General features: G+C 38.5%; 1 protein-coding gene across 1 annotated transcript in view; it reads right to left on the reverse strand.

Annotated features, from left to right (window-relative positions):
- Positions 1-20,330, reverse strand: part of UTRN (utrophin) — a 341,520-nt gene that overhangs the window by 225,702 nt on the left and 95,488 nt on the right. The window contains exons 19-29 of the mRNA XM_066546847.1: positions 19,825-19,912; positions 17,811-18,046; positions 17,388-17,568; positions 14,642-14,787; positions 11,983-12,195; positions 8,025-8,138; positions 7,053-7,208; positions 5,999-6,169; positions 3,607-3,786; positions 1,902-2,036; positions 1,264-1,413 (exon numbers count right to left, since the gene is read on the reverse strand). Of these exons, the coding sequence (XP_066402944.1) occupies positions 1,264-1,413; positions 1,902-2,036; positions 3,607-3,786; positions 5,999-6,169; positions 7,053-7,208; positions 8,025-8,138; positions 11,983-12,195; positions 14,642-14,787; positions 17,388-17,568; positions 17,811-18,046; positions 19,825-19,912 (1,770 nt within the window). The remainder of the gene's footprint in view (positions 1-1,263; positions 1,414-1,901; positions 2,037-3,606; positions 3,787-5,998; positions 6,170-7,052; positions 7,209-8,024; positions 8,139-11,982; positions 12,196-14,641; positions 14,788-17,387; positions 17,569-17,810; positions 18,047-19,824; positions 19,913-20,330) is intronic.

Here is a 20,330-nt window from a genome sequence, read left to right on the forward strand (position 1 = left end):
TGCCTGGAGACTGGCTAAAAACAATCCTAGAAAGCAGCAATTTTTGAAGCTTGCTGTGGCTTCTGAACCAGTAACTGACAAGCAGTGGAAGAGAAAGAGTTCTGCTGCTAGATACATGTGAGACAGCAAAAACACACCTCTCCTACTACCTCAGGAAGGAAGTATTCTGTTAAAACCACACCAGTTTCAATGGGAAACAGGAACTTCGCAATAGACCACAGATCACTGTTGTTTGATATTCACACTGTCAATACTCACATTTCCTTTCAAAACAATAAACTCATTTGGTTATACTGTCAAAACAGAAGTTCAGTTTTTTCCCTTTATTGCTTCTTCCTTCAACAGCATCTGAAATGTCACTACCTGCACAGGAGCACAAATTCCCCACTATCAGTACGTGCATGCACAGACCTGTGCATGTGCATACACACACAGTTGTGGAGAGCTGTCAAAAGCCCACTGTGCCAGTGCTGCAGCTGCCAAAGCAAACAGGTTTTTATTGGCCAAACCTGTTGTAACAGGAAAAACACCAGTCAATGCTAACTTAAATGCCAGCACATAGCCCCCAAATGAGGGCACTGCATTCATTTGCTCATTGTAATGAAGATGAACTCAAATACCCTCTATGATTACATTTTTTCATCAGTGACAGAAAACTCCCATCCTACAATTTGGCAGGGGCCTGTATTACCAGGATACAGAACACAAATTACAAACCTGTGCTACCTGAAATACAGCTAGTCTTCCTCTACTTATTAAATCTATGAAAGACTAGACTGAAGTAGGACAAGAGGAAGAGGACAACCTAATGGCTGAGTAATGAGAAGAATGTTTTCCCTTCTGTTCTTTGTTTCAGCATGACTTCTTCCTAGCTATTTCTGAGAGTGAAAATGTCACTTACACTCCTCATTTTTACAGTTAGTGAGAAAATCACCAGTATTTATGGCAGTAGCAAGGCGATATTAAGTTGTTAATATTGAGCTGTTCCTTGATTTTGGAATTGCCTTTTTGTCAAAATTATTTTAAAAATAAAAGGGCATCCCTGCAGTGCAAGCTTGCAAAAAAACTTTGCTCATGTAATGAAAAACAGAAAAACATCTTGCTCTTTGGACATTTTTACAAATTGAAAACAGCTGACACCACTGATGCTATTTATTCTTTTCCTGTATTGCAGTCTGGTATCTTTGAATTCAGCTAACAAGAATCATTTCAGACTTGAGCTGAAAAATCCAATCTACTTCAACCCTCACCCCAAATTCTTACCAAGTGGCTCAACTCCTCATAGCGGGCATTGAAAGCTTCCAGTTTTTCACTGATGATGTCATCAAGAATCCCTCCATCAATCAATGTCTGCCCAAGTTCCCGAATCTGGGTTCGGTTATCAGCTGGGTGACGCAGGACTGATTCCAGGGACTAATCAGAAAAAGTTTTAAAGGTCAAGACACTGAATATTACTGCATTTTCAGACCTGGAAACCTGGTTGTATACAGAAGTTTAACACTTCAACTGTCTTGAGAGTGCTCTAAAAGCATAAATCAGTTATGGCTTAATTCATAATGGCACCAAGGTGATTTTACTTTAGATTATCAAACTTCACAGCACTTTTTGCCTATTCTCATAATTTCATACCACTAATGCCCTGGAAGGAATTAACCAATTTACACAGGCCAGGAGAGAGCACACAATTTTATCACAGTACCAAGTATGGCACTATCACATACAGTAAAAGTCCACTTTTGGTGGAGAATCTTACAAATCTCCATTTTCAATTCAGATTAATAGTCCATTTAATGCGAAGAATCAGAATATTCAGCACATTTCAGTGAGCCACTGAAGTGCAGATTTTTTTTTTAAACAGAACTATCTGTAAAATTACTTATCTGATAGAACCATTATAATACCTCAAGAGCATCATTGACAGCATCCAATTTATCAGGCAGATTTCCAGTCATTTGCACTCTTTCTTCCAGATTGTTTAGCCAAGCTGTTTCTAAATCAAGATACTGAAGCAGCTCAATCCAACAGGACCACACTTCCTAGGAGCAACAGAAAAGAAAAGAATTAGCCTAGAATTCCAGGCATAGGTCATAAACCCTATGAACAAATTAAAGACATGTGTCTGAGAAATCACCTAAAAGAGACAAGTAGAAAATATTATGTCACAGTACAGTATGTTATAGATAGAAAAACATGCAGCTCTATCAGGAAGATACAGAGAAAGGAGCATAGCAGTCACTAACTAAACTTGTCTTAAAACTATCACTTCATATAACTATGCAAGGTTCATACAACAATGCAAGAATGTAACAAAATGCATCCAATCCTCTTTGAAAGACAGGACACACACACTCTACCCCAGACCATAATCTCTTGTCCTAATTATTACTGGATTTCAACCTTTAATTTTTGGTAAATTCCTTTTTTGCCTTTTTGGAAGACACGCGGATCAGTAACAGGTCTGTGAGACAAGTTTACTTATTTGCAGAGGCACCAAATACAATTATAAAAACAAAGCTAGATGGTGTCTCATGGATTCCAAATACATCATTTCAAAGGAAAGTCATCTTGGAAAGGAGTAAAATGCATTTATGCTGAAGCTACTATATTCAGACATTATCAGTGTCCTTCTCTACTCCCTTCTTGTGCCACCTGCCTTCATTTTAAGAATCAAGTTGGAAAAGATCTGAGAGATCATCCAATTCCAATCTGTGACTAAGCACCACCTTGTCAACAAGACCATGGCATTAAATGCCATATCCATTCTTGCCTTAAACACCTTCAGGGACAGTGACTCCACCACCTCTCTGGGCAGCCCATTCCAATGTTTAATCATTCTTTCTGTGAAGAAATTCTTCCCAATGTACAACATAAACCTCCTCAGGAACAGTTTGAAGCCATTTCCTCTCATTCTGTCACTGGCCTCAGAGAAGAGGCCAAACCTCTTCTTCTGGCTACACTCTCCTTTCAAGCAGTTGTAGAGAGCAATAAGGTCACCCCTCAGCCTCCTTTTCTCCACACTAAACACCCCATCCCCTCCAGAGCTCCTCGTAGCACTTGTGCTCCAAACCTCCTAACCTGCTTTGCTGCCCTTCTCAGCACCCCAATGTCCCCGTTTTAGTGAGAGGCCTAGAACTGGACAAAGCACTCAAGGTGTGCCCCACCAGCAGCAAGTACATACAGAGGGACAATCACTTCCCCAGCCCTGCTGGCCACACTACTTCTAACACATGCCAAAATGCCATTCTGAGCCACCAGGGCACACTGCTGGCTCACATTCCCTGGGTGTGGGTCAGCATCCTTGGGCTCTTTTTTCACTGGACATCTTCCAGCCATTCTTCCCCCAGGCTGTAGCACTACATGGGTTTGTTGTGACCCAAGTGAAGCATCTGGTACTTGGTCTTGTTGAAACTCATACCTTTGGCTTCAGCCCATCAAATCAGCCTGTCCAGATTCCTCTGCAGAGCCTTCCTACCCTCCAGCAGATCAGTACTCCCACCCAGCTTGGTGTCATCCACGAATTTACTAAGGGTAGACTTTATAACCTCATCCAGAACATCAATAAAGGAATTGAACAGATATTTCTAAGCAGAGAGCTATCATTCTTGCCTCCAAAGTGTGGCATTTCCCCCGGATCCGATTGCACAGTAGCTGGTAGTTCTCCAGCACAACATTCAACTCAGTCGCCAGGTCCTGACCACTGGATGGCACTTTGGTGGCCAACATCTTGATGTTGTCCTTGAGAATCTTCACCCTCACCTCCTTCTGCAACACATCCTCCTTCGCTCTCTGTCAAAAAAAACATGTTACACTATCAACCTTCAGTTGCCTTACACTCAGCTACTCACCACTCAAATCACAGATAAGCAGTTTCACATTGGAGGTCTCGCTGCCAATGTATTTCTTGGGCCTGGACGTAACAAAATACAGCACTAACTTGCATGGAATTCAGGTCATGTTAGCAAGTAGTGAAAGATCCTGTTTTATTAAGCATACAGATATATTTATCATTCATGGTTTGTTCATTAAGAAAACTCATTACTAAAAGCAAAAAAAAGAAAAAAATCAAGTTCAGTGCTACTTCTATCACGCAAATACGAAAAACAAATTTACCAGAAACATAAAATAGACGTTTGCTAAAAAACAAGTATATCAGGAAGAAAAAGGTAGGGTGAATTTACAGAAATGATGTGTCTCAGAGCTCAGTAACTATCTCCCAAACTTATCCAGGAAAGACGATGTAATTACCCAGGACATGTGCAATTACAAAGCTGGGACCTCCCCCACAGCTGTTGGGTATGCTCAAGGAACACACAAAAAGGACAGCTAGAAGAATTCCTTCAATCTAACTACACTCAGAGGAGCCTGGCAACACATTTACAGGGTAAGTACAGTACAACTTCCAACACACAGGTCTGGAGAAACTGTATTGTCGCTTGTCAAATTTTGCCTTAGCCAGAACTGAGGAAGGATAGCTGGAAGACAGATCAGGCAGACCAGTCTGAGTCTCCCCGCCAAGACAAATAAAAGGCTCCGGAAACTGAGACTGCTCCGTATCTTTCTTTTCAGGTTTCAAGAACAATTTTATGAAATTGAAATACCTCTGATAAATAAGGCATTGCACTGTATAGTAGAATTTAGCACAATTTTTGTATATATAATTCAAGATATCTTCTAGATATAAGGCAATAAAAAAGTCAGTTCATAGAATGGCAAAGAATATAAAATTTTGGAAATATATTTTATGGCAGGATTTTCAAAAACCACCCAGCCTTATCTTAAACTTATTCCTCCTGTCAGCAGGAGTTCCACTCTCTGTTCAAATGAGAGCATATGCAAAAATGAGCCAAATCCCAGTCCTACAAGTAGTCCCAGGATAATATTGTTACTGCAAATGAAAGGGAATTTTAAGTGTTACAATAAGCTTACAGGTTCACTGATATAACTGTCATAATATACACAATATAATCTGGATTTGACAAAGGTAAATGTGCTAAAAGTCTCACAGATTTGCCAATGAAAAGAAGGCTCTTTCTCTCCTTGGCTTGTGTTCAGCCAGCTGTCAGACTATGCGATCTCAAGTGGCTTCAAAGGACATGAATATATTAAAACTCTTGTTAAGGACTGCTTCAAAACCCCTTCAAAAGGGACAATTCAAAACTTCAAATGGCTTCATTAAAGCACTTGTAAGGGAGAATAATTTTTTTTAATTGTCCATCAAGTAACAGTATAGTGGATACTCGCTTACAAAGTGTACACAAATAAAACCATTTATGAAGCCATGACTGAACTCTTAGAGTAAAAAGCAGGGAATTATTTACTCTGTACATGTATCCAAGAAAATTATCTGTTCAACTGACAATATTATAATGAGACAAAAATATCTCCTTCCTCTCCATTTACTTGGTCACCAGACTCAAAAATAAGCAGCAGTGGGTATTGCTGGCAGCAACCAGTATCACCCACTGATCCTTGTGGATCTCTTCCAACTAATGATATTAAAAAAAAAATCTCTGTTTGCAACAGATGATGAACACATGACAACACACCTGTTTTAAAGTGATTTTCTAAATGTGGAGTTAGAATATTTAGGGGACAAGAAACTGAGATCCAAGTGATAGAGCAGAAGAATGTTTTCACAACCACTAATTTAGATAGAAATACAACATGACACTATACCTTTCTCAAGATTTGTCTCCTGCAAAGTTTTCCCATATTCCTAATGTTTAATATGCTATACATAAAAACACCTGACTCAACAGCTGAGCAAGCTGTAATTTACTATGAACTCCCTATCCCTCATGGCCAAAAAGAACATCTGGTTTTATAGTTTATGCCTTAAAAATCAAAAATTCCACACAGCAAAGATGAAAAATACCACTAATCTTGTCATGACCTGAGCTCCTTTCCACAAATATAATTCCATAAAAGGTCAACCCCCAAAGCTTTAAGGTTCTGTTTCTCTTTAATCAGGCCTCTACAATGAGCTGGCATTGCTGACCTTCATTTCCTCTACTGCATTCTCTAGCTCTTCAGGGGACTTGTATTCAAAATCTTTCTCCAAATATTCTTCTTCAGCTTGGGTCATCCATTCTTGCATCTCTGCCAAATCCTTCTTCAGATTTATAGCTTTTTCCTGACTTTCAGACAGGCGATTTTTCTGACTAATGATCTAGAATCCAAGGTAGAGAAAGAAATAGCAGTTTTGTTACTTAAATGTCCTTGTACATGTGAAAAAACACAAGTCTTTGGTAAAATATTTTAGTACCAAAACATTTTCAGGCCTTTTTAATTAACAGAGCACTTTCACATGCACACACAAACTTATGAACCCTTTTTAGCAGATCAACAAAATCTTAAAGTGAGGGAAGGAGAAATATGACCTTTTTTTCCTCCTTCATTGAACATAAACTGGTAACAATCCTTGGAAAAAGTCAGACAGAATAAAATCCTTTTCTGATTACAAGTATAATATAGTTAGATATATCATTATACTGAGCAATAAAACACTCTTCAGGCCTCACTTCTTTCCACAACCCAGATACTCTGGATTCTATATCAACAGCAAGGCTCTCTAACACAGATTTTCATCAGCAATTGCAACAAAATGAATGTTTCTACTGACAGCAGAAAGCTTCCACCCAAAAGAAACAACCAAATACACCAAATTGGAGTGGTAGTCTATTTGTAGCTTTTTATTTTTCAAAGCTGCTTGGAAACCAATAAAAATTATACAGGGACAGCATAATATTCCAGTCTTCAGAAACAAGAAAAAAAGGTCAGATCTTCCTCCCACTCTCTAGAAAGATTAGCATAAAGCCAAGTGAACAAATTAATTTTTAATCACAAACAATTATAGAGTTTATTTTGCTCTTTCAAGTCAGGTACCAAGAAACACATGCATTCAAGTTGAGCTTCAGCCACTTTGACAGTGAAACGAGTAAAACATTCCCATCCCACTGTTTCACTGCTTCACCTCCTAACAATCCTCACAATGCCACACAACCACACAGCTGCAGCAACAAACGAGCACCAGCAACATGTGGAGAACTCACCTGTTTGCTCAGCTTCTCCCACTGAGTCTGGCAGTCTACTAGCCTAGACTTTGTCCAAGTATTTATGCTCGCAATAGGCTGAGCTCTTAAAGCAGCCTCTACTTCTTTCATCTCTTTCAGTGATGGTTCAATTGTCTCCATTTCATTGATAAACATCTAAACACGCATCAGAGAAAAGGAATGTTGTTCTTCAGCAAGATTTTACATTAATTTATAACAGTATCAATAATTTTGAGACTTTTAATCATTCCAGAAAAAGTTTTTGGAGCAGATCAATGCTGTGATCAGATCAATACCAGATTGCTTAAAATAATCCTTCAGTGATTCAAAATATCAGAACTATGCAACTAAAGAACAAAGTACAGCTTGCCATACACAGCATAAACTTTTTCATATGTCAACTGTCGACATCAAAACAACACAAGTTTGAAGATTACATGCACTAAATATTCTATTTCTGGTGTACTTCAATCTATAGTCTTCTCCTGGAAAAAAGCATTTGAAGGTACACTGTAATTACTTACTATAAGACAAAATTCTACCTAAATGTGATCATTATGTGACACTGACTAGCCAGGAATCTTCCTTGCAAAATTCTAAACTCTAGGACTTTGATCAGTTATTTGCTTCTTACTTTTAAGCTACACTTGGAAATTTAATGCAGAAGGCACTTTTCACCCACAGATTCAATTCCCTAATCACAAAAAATTGTGAAAAATATATCAGCCTTTTATAGAGGAAATAATGCCAACTTGTAGATAGGTATCTATAACTACAGTGAAGACCTTAAAAAAAGCACAAAATATTATAGCTGCAAAAAAAAAGAAACCAACTCAAACATGCCCTGAAGAAATATAAAACATTTTTTCTGGTGGGCTTAATGTGCTATGAACAGTACTTAATACAAGCAAAATAATAAAGAAGAGATGCTACTTGTTATTTCAAAAGATTCCTTATAAGAGCAAAACTCACTGTGCACTGGTCAAGTTGCCTTTGAAGTCCTTCAGTATCCCCTTGAACAGCCTTTTCTGTCATCAAGAAGTCTTTCACTCCATCCATCCACTTCTGAACAACTTTAGAGTCAGTCTAAATCAAATATAGTAAAGAACATTGATACATTGCTGCAATGAAGAATGTATAGCTGTTGCATTTCAACTTCTAGCAGCTTGCAAAGGGTGTTCTACAAGCTGCTGGCATAGTCTTAGTTTTGACTCAGACCAACTTTTGTTTAATTTTTGGGTTTGTTTTGTTGGGCTTTTTGGGGGGAAGAAGGGCATCCCAAATTTCTGTTGTCAAATTTATATGAATATTAAATTCATAATAGTGATATTCTTCCATCCACCAGAGCATGGTTTAAGTGCCACTGAACTGTTTCAGGCTATCTCTCACACCAAAGCACAGGATCAGTTAAGGAGGAGAGCATGGTTTCAAGAATTATGTGGTTACTCTTCACATGAAGGACCTGGCTGAAGGCTGGAAATATGCCTAAAAACTATGATAAAAAAAATGCATGACTGTTTCCACACTTGTTTGAAAACTGCATGCCAAAGGAAAAGAGAGGGCCCTATAAAAATACATATGTGGAAAAGAGGTGTGGATAATGCTAAACATACTTTTCAGGTAGAAACCATGCTGGGAAAGCCATTTGCATAAGCAAGACACACATAAAAGTAAAAAAATACAGAGGAACAGACTAACCACTAAAATTTAAAAAAATCCTAGCTCTTTGAGGCCAATAGTACAATACTGTACTCACTAGAGCAACTCTTGGGGAAAAAATAAACATACCCAACTTCAGAATTATGTGATCTAACAATTGGCAGTTCCTTGTACCCTGCAATGAGGTAGGAAGGGAGGAAGGGAAGAAAGGAGACAGAGGCATTGCCATCTCCTTCCCATGCAGTCATGGATATTCCAAATCATCCTTACAAACAAAACCAATACAAAGAGGGATCTTATTTCCCCTGGTTCAACCAACTTATGCGGCTGACATTTTTTATTAATATAGCTGGGCTTTTACTCAATATTTTTGGACTATTTGGTTGGAGTTTTTAATAGATGTCATCTATCCTGACACAATGATCATCACAGAACAGCTCATCAGCTTCACCTTCTACTCCGCATGTCACAGAGGAGGAAAGCATACACTTCATTTTCTTAAAAACCTTACACTAACAGTGTTTTCAAAATCAATATGTTACACACTGTTTCTCAAAAAATGTCTGCATTAATGAAAACCCATTAGACTAAGTCCACGTTTATTTTTAGATCACTGCTACCATTAGAGGTCAAAGTCATGACATTTTCTTCATTCCTTTTCCATTTTGATGGAATTTCCTGCAGATGATTAGCCTGAAAATAATTTTCTAAAAAACAGACCCTATGATGCTTAACAGTGAACCATAGCTTAATGTAAAAAAATACGTATTTATAAAGGCTGCCTTTTGACAAGGCACTATAGCACACAACTAATTTAGCATTTTTTACATATTTACATATTTATTTACATAAATAGCTGAAGATAATTAAGTGGGGTTACTCAAAGTTAGACACACATTTAAATAACTTGCTGAATCACAAACCAAGCCTACAAAGTTTAATTAAGTAAATGTTCCTACATTGCACAGGTAAATAATTATCAGTGGTCAAATAACCAGTGTAGGCTGTTGAGGTACAAGAGTTCACAATTTTTAGACACGAACATCCTCATCATAGAATGGTCTGGGTTGGAATAGACCTTAAAGATCATTCAGTTCCAACCCACCAGCCATGGGTAGGGTCATCTTCCACTAGACGCCATCCAAATGGGCCTTGAACACTTCCATGAATGAAGCATCCACAGCTTCTCTGGACAACAAGTTCAAGTGTTTCTTTACTGCCCTCACAGTAAAGAATTTCTCCCTAAAGTCTAATGTAAACCTACCCTCTTTCAGTTAAGAGCCCATTATCCCTTGTCCTGTCCCCACAAGCCCATGTTAAAAGTTCTCCATCTCTCGAAGGTTCCCTTTAGGTACTGGAATGCTGCTATAAGGTCTTTCTTATAGACCTTCACTTCTTCAGGATCAGTTTTTGACATTTATTCCAGGCACGAACAAAGATCAAATGTGCTGAATCTTAACTTGTTCACTCCTAGAAAAACCACATGATGTACAGCCATGCAGCAGATTTAAAAGATCTGAGAGTGATACATAATCAAAGACACAGCAAGCCATACATTACTAGAGGTATGATAACAGAATACAAGATAAAGAAAATTTCTTTCAGGAAAAACAAGACGCAAAACTGATAAAATGAGCCTTGTCTACTCCTCCCATCACATGAGTATTACAGTCTACCGGTAAAACATTACTCCCAGTTCATGTCACTAATGCACGCACTGTCAGCTTGGGGGAGCCTCTATCACATCACAAATAACAGAAGAACCACCTAATAGCAGGACTCACAGGCAGATCTGCCACTTACATGCTCATCAGGCTAACAAAGGTATCTTAGTCACTGTTCACCTGTCTGCTCACTGTTAAAATGAAAATATTTACACTGTTTCTTTTCAAAAACCTAAATGCGAGGAGTGTTGTTTTGGGAAATGTCAATTTTTAAAGGTGCTTTAGGGAGGAAAAAAAAAGAAACATTAAAAATAAAGTAATACTTGTGTGTAGTTGAACATAAACCACATGTCGCCCAAGCACTGACATTAACTTTTTTTTTCTCCGCCATGTAAACTTTTTTCCCCTTTAATAGCCAGGTGCTTCAACTCCTTTTTAGCCAAGGAGATCCTGCCTAGCCATTCTCCAAACTACTCTTGTGCTTGGAGTCTGCACCAGGACCATACACCAAGGCTGCCATATCAATCTTTCCTGCAGTACAAGTTATATCCTGGTGTGCCCAGTGCTGTCCACAGCATTTTTATTCAACTTGTTCCAGACTATCATTTTTAATTTATACAGTATTAGACTACAAAAATCTCCATATAGATAAGTACCAAAGGAAAAAATCAGGGAATATGACACAACAGTCCATCCACTGACAGTTTTACAAACCATTTAGAAAATAGAGAAATTGCATACTCAAAAATACAGTTCATAAGACAACACAATGTAAGCCCCATATGTCAACAGATAGCACTGGTAGGTATTTCTTTCATTTTCAGTTACTTAATAATTATAATAATGGTTTAATATTAATAAAGCAACTATATAATAATTGCTTCCATTGTTTCTTCTGCTATAATTTCTTTTTTGTCTTCTGTACTTCCTTTTAAGGTAACAGGAAAGTTTCTAGTATCTTGCTCAGGACATAATTCTGTTCTCAGAACAGTGGGATTTTCTGTCTTGCAGAATTTCATAGGCATGTGTATATATTTATAAAATAGGTAGGAGGGCTGAGTAACCTTAATTTTTTAACTGTCCTTCCTGTCACTTCAGAGGCCATGGTTGGAACTGGAAAAGTCACTACACCCAAGCATTTTCCTTACTCACTTTTCTAACTTCCCTGTACTAATTCTTCATGACTGTTCACCAAAACCTTACTTGAAGGAGCAAGTTTTCTGTAGCAGGCATGGAATTACACTTGAAGACTAGTGGGCATCTGACACCAATCACACCGAAGATCATCAGCCCCTACTGGGATTAACAGCACAGCTGGCATGCCCTTGACCTTAGCACAACCTTTCCTTATAAAAAGAGAGGGACACTAATTTTAACTGAAAAGTATTTCTGTTAGAAGACAAAATAATATCCTGGGCACATTAGAATTCCACTTCTATGCTGCTACAAATACACTATATATGCTTTCAGCCTCTGCCAGACTAGTGGATCATCAAAATTCCACTTCTCAATCAGTTTCATCTGGACTCCTGCAGGAACACAGAGAAAGAAAGGTCTATAAAGCAACTGAGTTATGCAAGCCAAAAAAAAAAATCCTTTCATTTTACCTCAAACATTCTCAACTTGGGCATAATTTCCTCCAGTAGTTTAACATCTTTGGAAATCTTGACCTTTAACTTGTCCCAGCGTCCCTGCACATCCTTGAACTCTTGCATGTAGGTGTTTTTTATATCCGAAGATGCATGCTTCTCCAAAGCCTTTGTTTCTTCAGCAAGTTTATCTACCCTGGGCTTCTGGGCTTCCAGTGTCTCACAAACTGTCTATAACAAAAGGAAAAAAAGCCTCCTTCTAGTATTAGCCATACAATAGGTACACATTTACATATAAATCCAAGTGCATTAAAAGTTTCATTGTGCAGATGGTCAAGAGTGATACTTGTGCAGACTCAATGAAGAGTGATACTCCAGCTACAGCAGTTATTGCAGCAGAGATGTCCAAACAACCTTTTAAACAGCAAAACCTTCAGCTGCTGTACTGGTGCAGCAGCAGAGACTACAGAAGGGGTAGGAAAGCTTGGCCACAAAGCTCAACATGCGCAGGCATCTACGCCTCCCATGTGCCGTGCCGTACTGGCACTCGAGTCAACAAAGCAACAGTTGTGCCACACTGCACTCTCAGAGCAAACTGCAATGCAGACAGACCACGGCCTCAGTATGTTCATATCCCCACAAGTTTGCTTTTTAAAAGCACATGCAAACCAGCTGAGAGTGTTCTTCCAAGTTTTGTAAAGTGAAATATAATTTCTTAGTTGCAAAAAAAAGCTCTGGATACTCAAGTTTTGAAAACTACTTTCCCAGATGGGATACAGGGAAGATACATATGTATCTTCACTATGACATTGGTGTATATTCACTATGACATTGGTGATATAAAGAGTCACTTGATTTGAAAGAACTAATTTACTAATATGAAAAATAACAGCTGAAGGTATAAGCCAAAACATGAAAAATGCTGCCACTTCATTGAACTCATCATTCTGATTACAATGCTTCAAATTTGCTTAAGAGATATGCACAATGAATGCATTAAATGATTATTAATTTAATGGATTTAATTTTCTAGTATATATACTTAATATGTACAAGCAGGATGTGTGCATACATATTTTGCTGTATTTTTACTGAGGAAGACTCTTTTTTTAAAATGTTCATGCTCTCAAATCTACTTTACATTTATCGTGGTTTCTTTTCCTGGAAAATGTAGCAATTCCTCTAAGACAGGTAGAGAGGTAGCAATGAGACTGGGAAGAGGAATGTATGTTTCAGAAAACAAGAGCATTCTGTGCAGGAGACCACACAGACGAAGCACTTAGCAGTGCTGCTACAGTGCAGAGAGAGCTGAACAAACCCCAGGTCCACAAGCAGCTCCTCATATACAGTTTGGTCCCCTCTCCTGTCACACTCTAACATTAGTGCACCTACACTAGCATAGTGTGTCCTTTCAGGGTAATTAGTCTCTGAAGAAAACTGGGCAGAGGCAGGAAAAGACAAGCCTCCAAAGGCTAAATGATATTTCAATTAATGTAGCATATGGACCAGAAAACCTCCACCACGTTTAAACAATACAGAAGCAACACTAAAGAGAAAGCCAAAGAATCAAAGCTTGTTTTAATCTCTTAGTTCAAAAAAACCACAAAGCACTAACAACTCTGTTTACTGGACTTCCAAAAATCATCGCTCTGCTGAATAGAGAAGGATATTGCACCCAGCAACCAGAGATCCAGAGCTCCTCCAGCCTTATTAGGCCACCAAAGATGGAAAAACACATGCTTCTGAATGTGGAAGGTGGTAGAGCAGGCAGGGAAGAATTTGATGTTTTTCCAAACAAACAAACAAAAAAAAGGGGGGAAAATACTGGAGATGCAGAATTCTCTCCCTGGAGAGAGGTATATCCCTGCCTCAGTATCTGGTATTTGCAAAGTTGCTGTCATCTATAAATTTTTGTCTACTTTATAAGCACGGCTTCCCTTTGATAGGCAGTCTGGAGGTCAGAGAAGTACAGCTACTCTCTCCAAACACCTGAGCAGGATGGGTTTGTTAACCAGCTGACGCTCAGACAGTTTAAAGCCAGCAGAGCCCTCACACCTGGGTTAATATACTTACCCAGTGCTTGGAGGGGAGGGTGGAAAGCCTGCAAACCACAGGCCCTTCAGAAGGGCAGAGGCAGGGTCAGAGGAGGTCACCCTGCCCCAGGAGAGAATCAGGCCAGGCACAGGCACGATTGTGGTGTGGCTCAGGCAGGTGCAGCTCCCAGCTCCTCGTTTTCCTTACAAATGCACTCAGCAACAGAGGAGCAGACCTTGGATCAGGTCACCAAACAGATCCAGCCCAGCCTCTAGAAGGGAGATGCTCTTGGAACCCTAACAATTGTTTTGCAACTCCTGAGCACAGGAAGAACATGCAGACCAGAGAGGGCCTTTTAGGTCCTTTTCCCCTGACTGAGCAGCCCCAGCTCTCAGCCCCATCTCCTGTCACAGGCAGCATAAGATGCTGTGAAGTCTTGCAGGCTCAGAGATACCCAGCCCTTGCCTGGACATGTCCCTCAGCAGCCTGATAACTCAGCAAGCCACATCCAAAAGTGAGTTCCACACCCACATCCCTGACACCCCTCTGAGCAGTGTTAGCTACCCCACTGAAAGCAAGGCAGGAGAACAGAGGGTGGCAGCAGTGGGGAAACCTCCTTCCTCAGTGCAAAGGGGAGAGTTACCTTGGCCTGCTGCAGGGCGCTCTCCACCTTGCTGGGCTCGCTCAGGCCACTGGCAATGCAGTGCTGCTTGCCCTCCAGCTCGCTCAGCACGTCCTTCAGCCGCTGCAGGGACTCCATGTACTCCCGACTCGGCTGCCTTTCTGTCTCTGGGACCATGGAAAAGAGAAAGGGAACAAAATACTAAGTAAGGAAATGCACTTGAACCCAAATCATAGGAGATGTGAACAACTTTCCAAGAGTTAAAAAACTCTTCAACAGATAGCATTGGTTTTCCTCTAAAAATATTATATATATAACATACAAGAATATAGAATATAATAATAAATTATTTTATTATTAAAACCTTCCAATTACAACTCAATCCCATTTTCAGAAATTCTTTTTATACACTTAAGCACCTAATTTGTTTGGGTCGATGGGGTGGTAGAATTGGTAGTATTTAAATTATATGTTATCATACTAAGAATAATCCATAGTATTTAGAATATATAAACCACCCAAATTTAGTATTTTGCATTTTTAAGCTTTAGACATACCTACTATTTAATCTACAAATACACACACACTGATATCTACTATATATAGAAAACACAGTATAGCAAATACAATAGCCATACATTACATATTAAATTAAAAACACACTCTATATATAGGAATTATATAAGCTAGTATTTATAAATACGTGGGTGTATATATATAAAAAACATATTAGCATGGGCTTGTGTTTTGCAGGCATTTTTACATTTTTTTATATATTTACCCACACAAATATATAAAAATAGCAGCTTTCAGCCTGTTGCCAGAACAGAGACACCATCTAGGAAGAGTTAAAAGGGAATTAAAGTTTGGATGGAGTATCTGCTTGCCATTTTCAACCACATGCCAAAATTTGTTCAATCCAGCCCCATGTGGAATCCCAGGCAGGAGGCAGCACCTCACTGGCATTTCAGAATGAAAACAGCCAATTGGAATAACTGCAGCAAACAGGATTTTGCCTATAAGTCCTGTATACACATTCTCTGGCCCTGGATTCCTAAGCAATTTTGTTACTGCCCCAGGTGAAAATTAATCTAAACTTTGTTCTGACTCAGCAGGTAGCTTTTCAACAGCTTACTGTCAGAACTGTCCTACCTTTTATAAAAATGAGTCAACGTTTTTGAGAGAATCAGAGTTATCCAGCTCTCTTTTCTCAAAAGGCCAGCTCAATTTAAAGAGGGGGGGAAAATTAATAAGAAGGCAATAGGTGCATTGTCACTAAATGACAGAAAATCCTGAAGAAGAAAATAGTTAAAGTAATTTCCCAGTGACAAAAATATTTAGTCAATTCCAATCTAAAAAATGCCTATAGAGTTGAGACTGAGTACCTTTCCATGGGGGAATTTCCAGAGGCTCAAAGAAGAGCTATAAGAGGAGCTGGCCTTCTGTCAATCAAGGCCTGCCAAGTTCACAAATGCCTCAGTCACACCACCAGTTGTTTCCACCAGTAACATAGCTCTGGAAGTTTTTACCTTGCAGCAATTCAACTATGCTGTAAATAAACACCTAAAACCCTGAACTGACATTTCCCTCTGTTCATCAGCAATGTATCTTCTCAGCAGTTTGTCTCATTCAAAAGACACACAAACACAAATTTAATGTGTTAGAATATATACGGTGTTTCTACCAAGCAATAACTGGTTCAAGTAGATCAATAACACCTCAAGTGATGCGTGACACAAAAAAAAGTATTTTTCTCACATGATACATAGTTACCAAAATACAAAACACTAATGAAATTACTCACAAGTACATGAAGTCAAAACAGCTATAAAATAATAACTAATCACAGTAAGAATGAAAACATCCCCTTGTAATTTGAACATGGCTGACAGATACTTCATTCATACAGTTTTCTGCATGGATATAATTGAAGCATACAGGCCTGGTGCAACACATTGTATAGATGTCCTAACAGCTTAGTAATTGAGCCTATTTTTACTACATACAGAATGTATGTAATGCTCTTCCATTTGGAGCTGTTAATAAAACGCTTCCTCAAATTACTCTGAAACAAAAACTAAGGGAAAAAAATCTCTTACAAGTCTGTGCTGCTGCTATTCAGCTGTAAAGTATTACCAGAACTACATATTCCATGCACTACTTTTAAGATCCTTTAAAAACCAGCATGACTGGTTTGAATGCTCATAATGAAATTTATAATGCAACAACAACCCAAGTAGAAACTGCCTGAAAAGCAAGCCAGATTCCAAATCACTTCAAAGATGAAATTTCAAAAAGGAATTATGTATGAATAATATGCTCAAAGCTATGAAAAAATAAATTTCACATGTGCACTTTCATTTTACAAGGTTCTCCTAATAGTCTACTTTTCATTTCTAGAATTTCATTACAGAACATTTATTTCTGTAAGTGCCAGAGAGAGACAGATTTCTGAGCTATATTATCCACCTTAAATATGTCTTGCTAAGTAGCTAAATGAGGTTTCAGGAATGTTGCATCCTTGCATAATCATTTTAAACACCATGGAATGATAGATTCTTGAATTGTGCACAGAGGAGGCCACATCCTTCCAGGTGAATAAAATAATTTGGTCAGTTTGGCACAAAGCCTAGCATAAACACTAGAAAAACTGTACCAGAATTCAATGAGTTTTCAGTCAGCTCAAAACAAACAAGCAACAAAAAAAAAATCAAAACACAAGTAAGCAGGAGGCTTTATGCTAATATACGTATTTATGTTTATTTACCTTTTTTCAGCTGTTGGTGACATTCCTCTAGTTTCTGACGAGTTAATTTGAAGTGATCAAGAAAACCACTCAAGTTCTCCTGAATGAAATTTGGAGGCATGGGCTGAGAGGTGAGTGTCTTGCAGGTGGCTTTCAGATGTTCCAGCTGTGGACTCAGGCTTACAAGATTACTTAACTCCTGCTGTAAAAGAAAAACCAAAACCAAAATTCACACTTACCCTGTAAACACAAAGATTTTAGTACGCTACTGCAGCACAGTTCATCCACATTACTAGAGTGACAACACTAAAGTACTTCTGTGACAGATTCTAAAAAAATCTTCCAGGTGTCCTGCATAGATTTAGAAACTAGGCCAAGTTCTACTGGAGCATCCTGTGCTTCTGACAGCTTCCATTCAAAATCAGCAAGTTTGACCAGACTTACCTGACATAAGTCTTTTAGGACTGCTGAGGACTGGGATGCTGAAGAAGAGGCTTTTTTAAGCCAGTCATCCTTCTCATTTAAAGTCTTCTCAAGCTCATTAATTTCCTTTAAATAAGCATTTATATCTTCCTGGTACTTTATCTTTCTAGCCACTTCTTCTAGATTTTGAACCATATCTTTCCACCCCGACAAAATTTTCTCCATCATAGATTTTATATCCACTGTAGGAAGTCCTTCTACAAAGAGTATACAAATTACTGTTATATTAACTGCAACACATTTTCATTAACAGGCATTTAACCTTTCCTTTCTTCAAATAAAAGTGCACTTTCACTTTAATACACAAAACACTTTGATCCCAAGTCCAGTATCTATAAATCTATACTTATTACTAGCACCATTTCAGCTTTATATTGCTAGTAAAACATAGAGTGAGATACTCTAATTTTGAGGAAAGACAGAGAGGGATTTTTTTGCTGAACCACTCTAGCACAAGTAGAGCCCAAAGCTCTGGCAGGGCAGCCAGCCAGCTTTCACAAGAGCACTTGATGACCCTGCTCCACGAATGTCCCTGTGCTCACACGTTGGCCATAGGCTTGGCACACCAACACCACCGGAGCCACAGGGGAGCAGCATGCGGAAAAGAGCAGTCACTGCCCTTATGGCACAGCCTGTACCTGCCTCAGGATAGAAATGGATGTACACACAAATGTGCCAGTACCGTGCATTATTCCACACAGGTGTAGTAGGGCCTAGGTCTGGAAAAAGGCTGCAAGCCTGAGCTGGACAGAACATACTATCAGACCCTAACAAAACCAGTGGTTGTAGATTGGTTATTTTCTAGAGACCCCAACCTTTTAGATGACAATTGATTAGAAAGCAAATTGTTGACCTTACTCTTTGCTGATACAAAGCAGCTTTTCAACTATGCATTTCTTGTTATGGTTAACACATGCTGGTTTCATACCATGACCTATCATATCAGAGCTAAATGGGTTTGTAGAAGAAAGAGGAAGGGAGGATTACGTTCTGTTCAGGTTTGAAAACAAGCAACATCTAAAAATTTTTATAAACCAAACTCCAGGTCAAATCAGTGGCTTTCAGCCATCAACTTAAGGGCAATGGCACCCACTGTAAAAAGCTTCAGCAGCAGCAGGCAAGGAGGGGAGGACTAGACATGCTTAGTAAATTGGGGTATACGAGCAAAGCATTGGATTGCAAAAAAATCTGATTGCTGAGAAATCCAATGGAATTCATAATTTTCCAAAAGGGATGCTGGTCATTATGCAGGACAGTTGATACCATCCTCTCCCCTGTCTGAATACTACCAGTGATGACAACTTCACCAGAAGTCAAGTGCACAGCAGATCTAAAAGATTGCTTCTAGATGATATGAACATCTCTTATAGAGATCTCATTCCACTGATGGATTTTTTTCAATATGAAACAAGATTTTGGAAAGGTTTAAAGATTCAACTTTCATGGATGTCAGTTATAAGATCCCATGGATAAGGGTTTTAATTGGCAATCAATCATTTTCCCAATCATATAGACTTCTCTCTTGCCTTTGAGCCATAGATTGTGACTACATCATTAAAAACACAAACAGTTTTTACAAAAATAGATAAAAATATGAAAAAAAGAGATAGACACATACGTATCAAGTTTAAATTTGGCTTTAAAACTTTCACTTCTCTCTAGCAGTTGTTTTAAAACTTTTACTTAAAATCAAACCACTTCCTTGAAAGCATGTAACTAGCATTGTTACTGAAAGAGAAATAATTTCTTAATTACCCCTTAAAAGACTGCAAATGAACACATGCACATTAATGAATAATAATATTGCTTTTCTAAAAGCTTTAATTAAAAAAAAACATAACTAACTAGTAACAGTAACAATGACCAATGAAGGAAAGAAAATGGAGGGAGAGGGAAGGAGATAAGTATTTCAATATTATTTCCCAGTAAGTCAACTGATTAAATCACAAAAGAGAAAAACCTCCAAGTTTCTTACCCTTTCCCATTTGATCCAAAAGAATGTGTCCACTTCGTTTCAGTTCATCTAACTTCTGGCTTTTTTCAGCTTTTTCCTTTTCAATCACCTTCAAAGTGAATCCCAAAAGAATATAGTGGCAGCAAGGGTTATTTTCATTGACTTCCCTCTTTCACCCAGTAATATCTATTTTCCCACTACTACCCAAAACACATCATTGTCTTGCATACACCACCTTCTGAGTTGCATGTTAGTTCTGCTTGTTCAGAAAGCAAATGCAAAAAGAGTCACCTCTCACAAGCAGCAGGCATGTGAGAGATTAGTACTACAGCAGCACCAGGAATAAAATATTGATTAATGGCTTGATGATCCCACAGTATGAAATAAGATATTGGGACAACAGTTAAAACAAGACACTTGTGATCAAAAACTCAGCTGTAATTCTCAATGTGAACCAGCGGAGAAAAGACTCTTCTTAATAGCCCCTTCATTTCTACAGTTTCTACTGTGATTTCCAGTAGAAGGCA

Source organism: Molothrus aeneus, chromosome 3, assembly GCF_037042795.1.
Source record: "Molothrus aeneus isolate 106 chromosome 3, BPBGC_Maene_1.0, whole genome shotgun sequence".
Classification (NCBI taxonomy): domain Eukaryota; kingdom Metazoa; phylum Chordata; class Aves; order Passeriformes; family Icteridae; genus Molothrus; species Molothrus aeneus.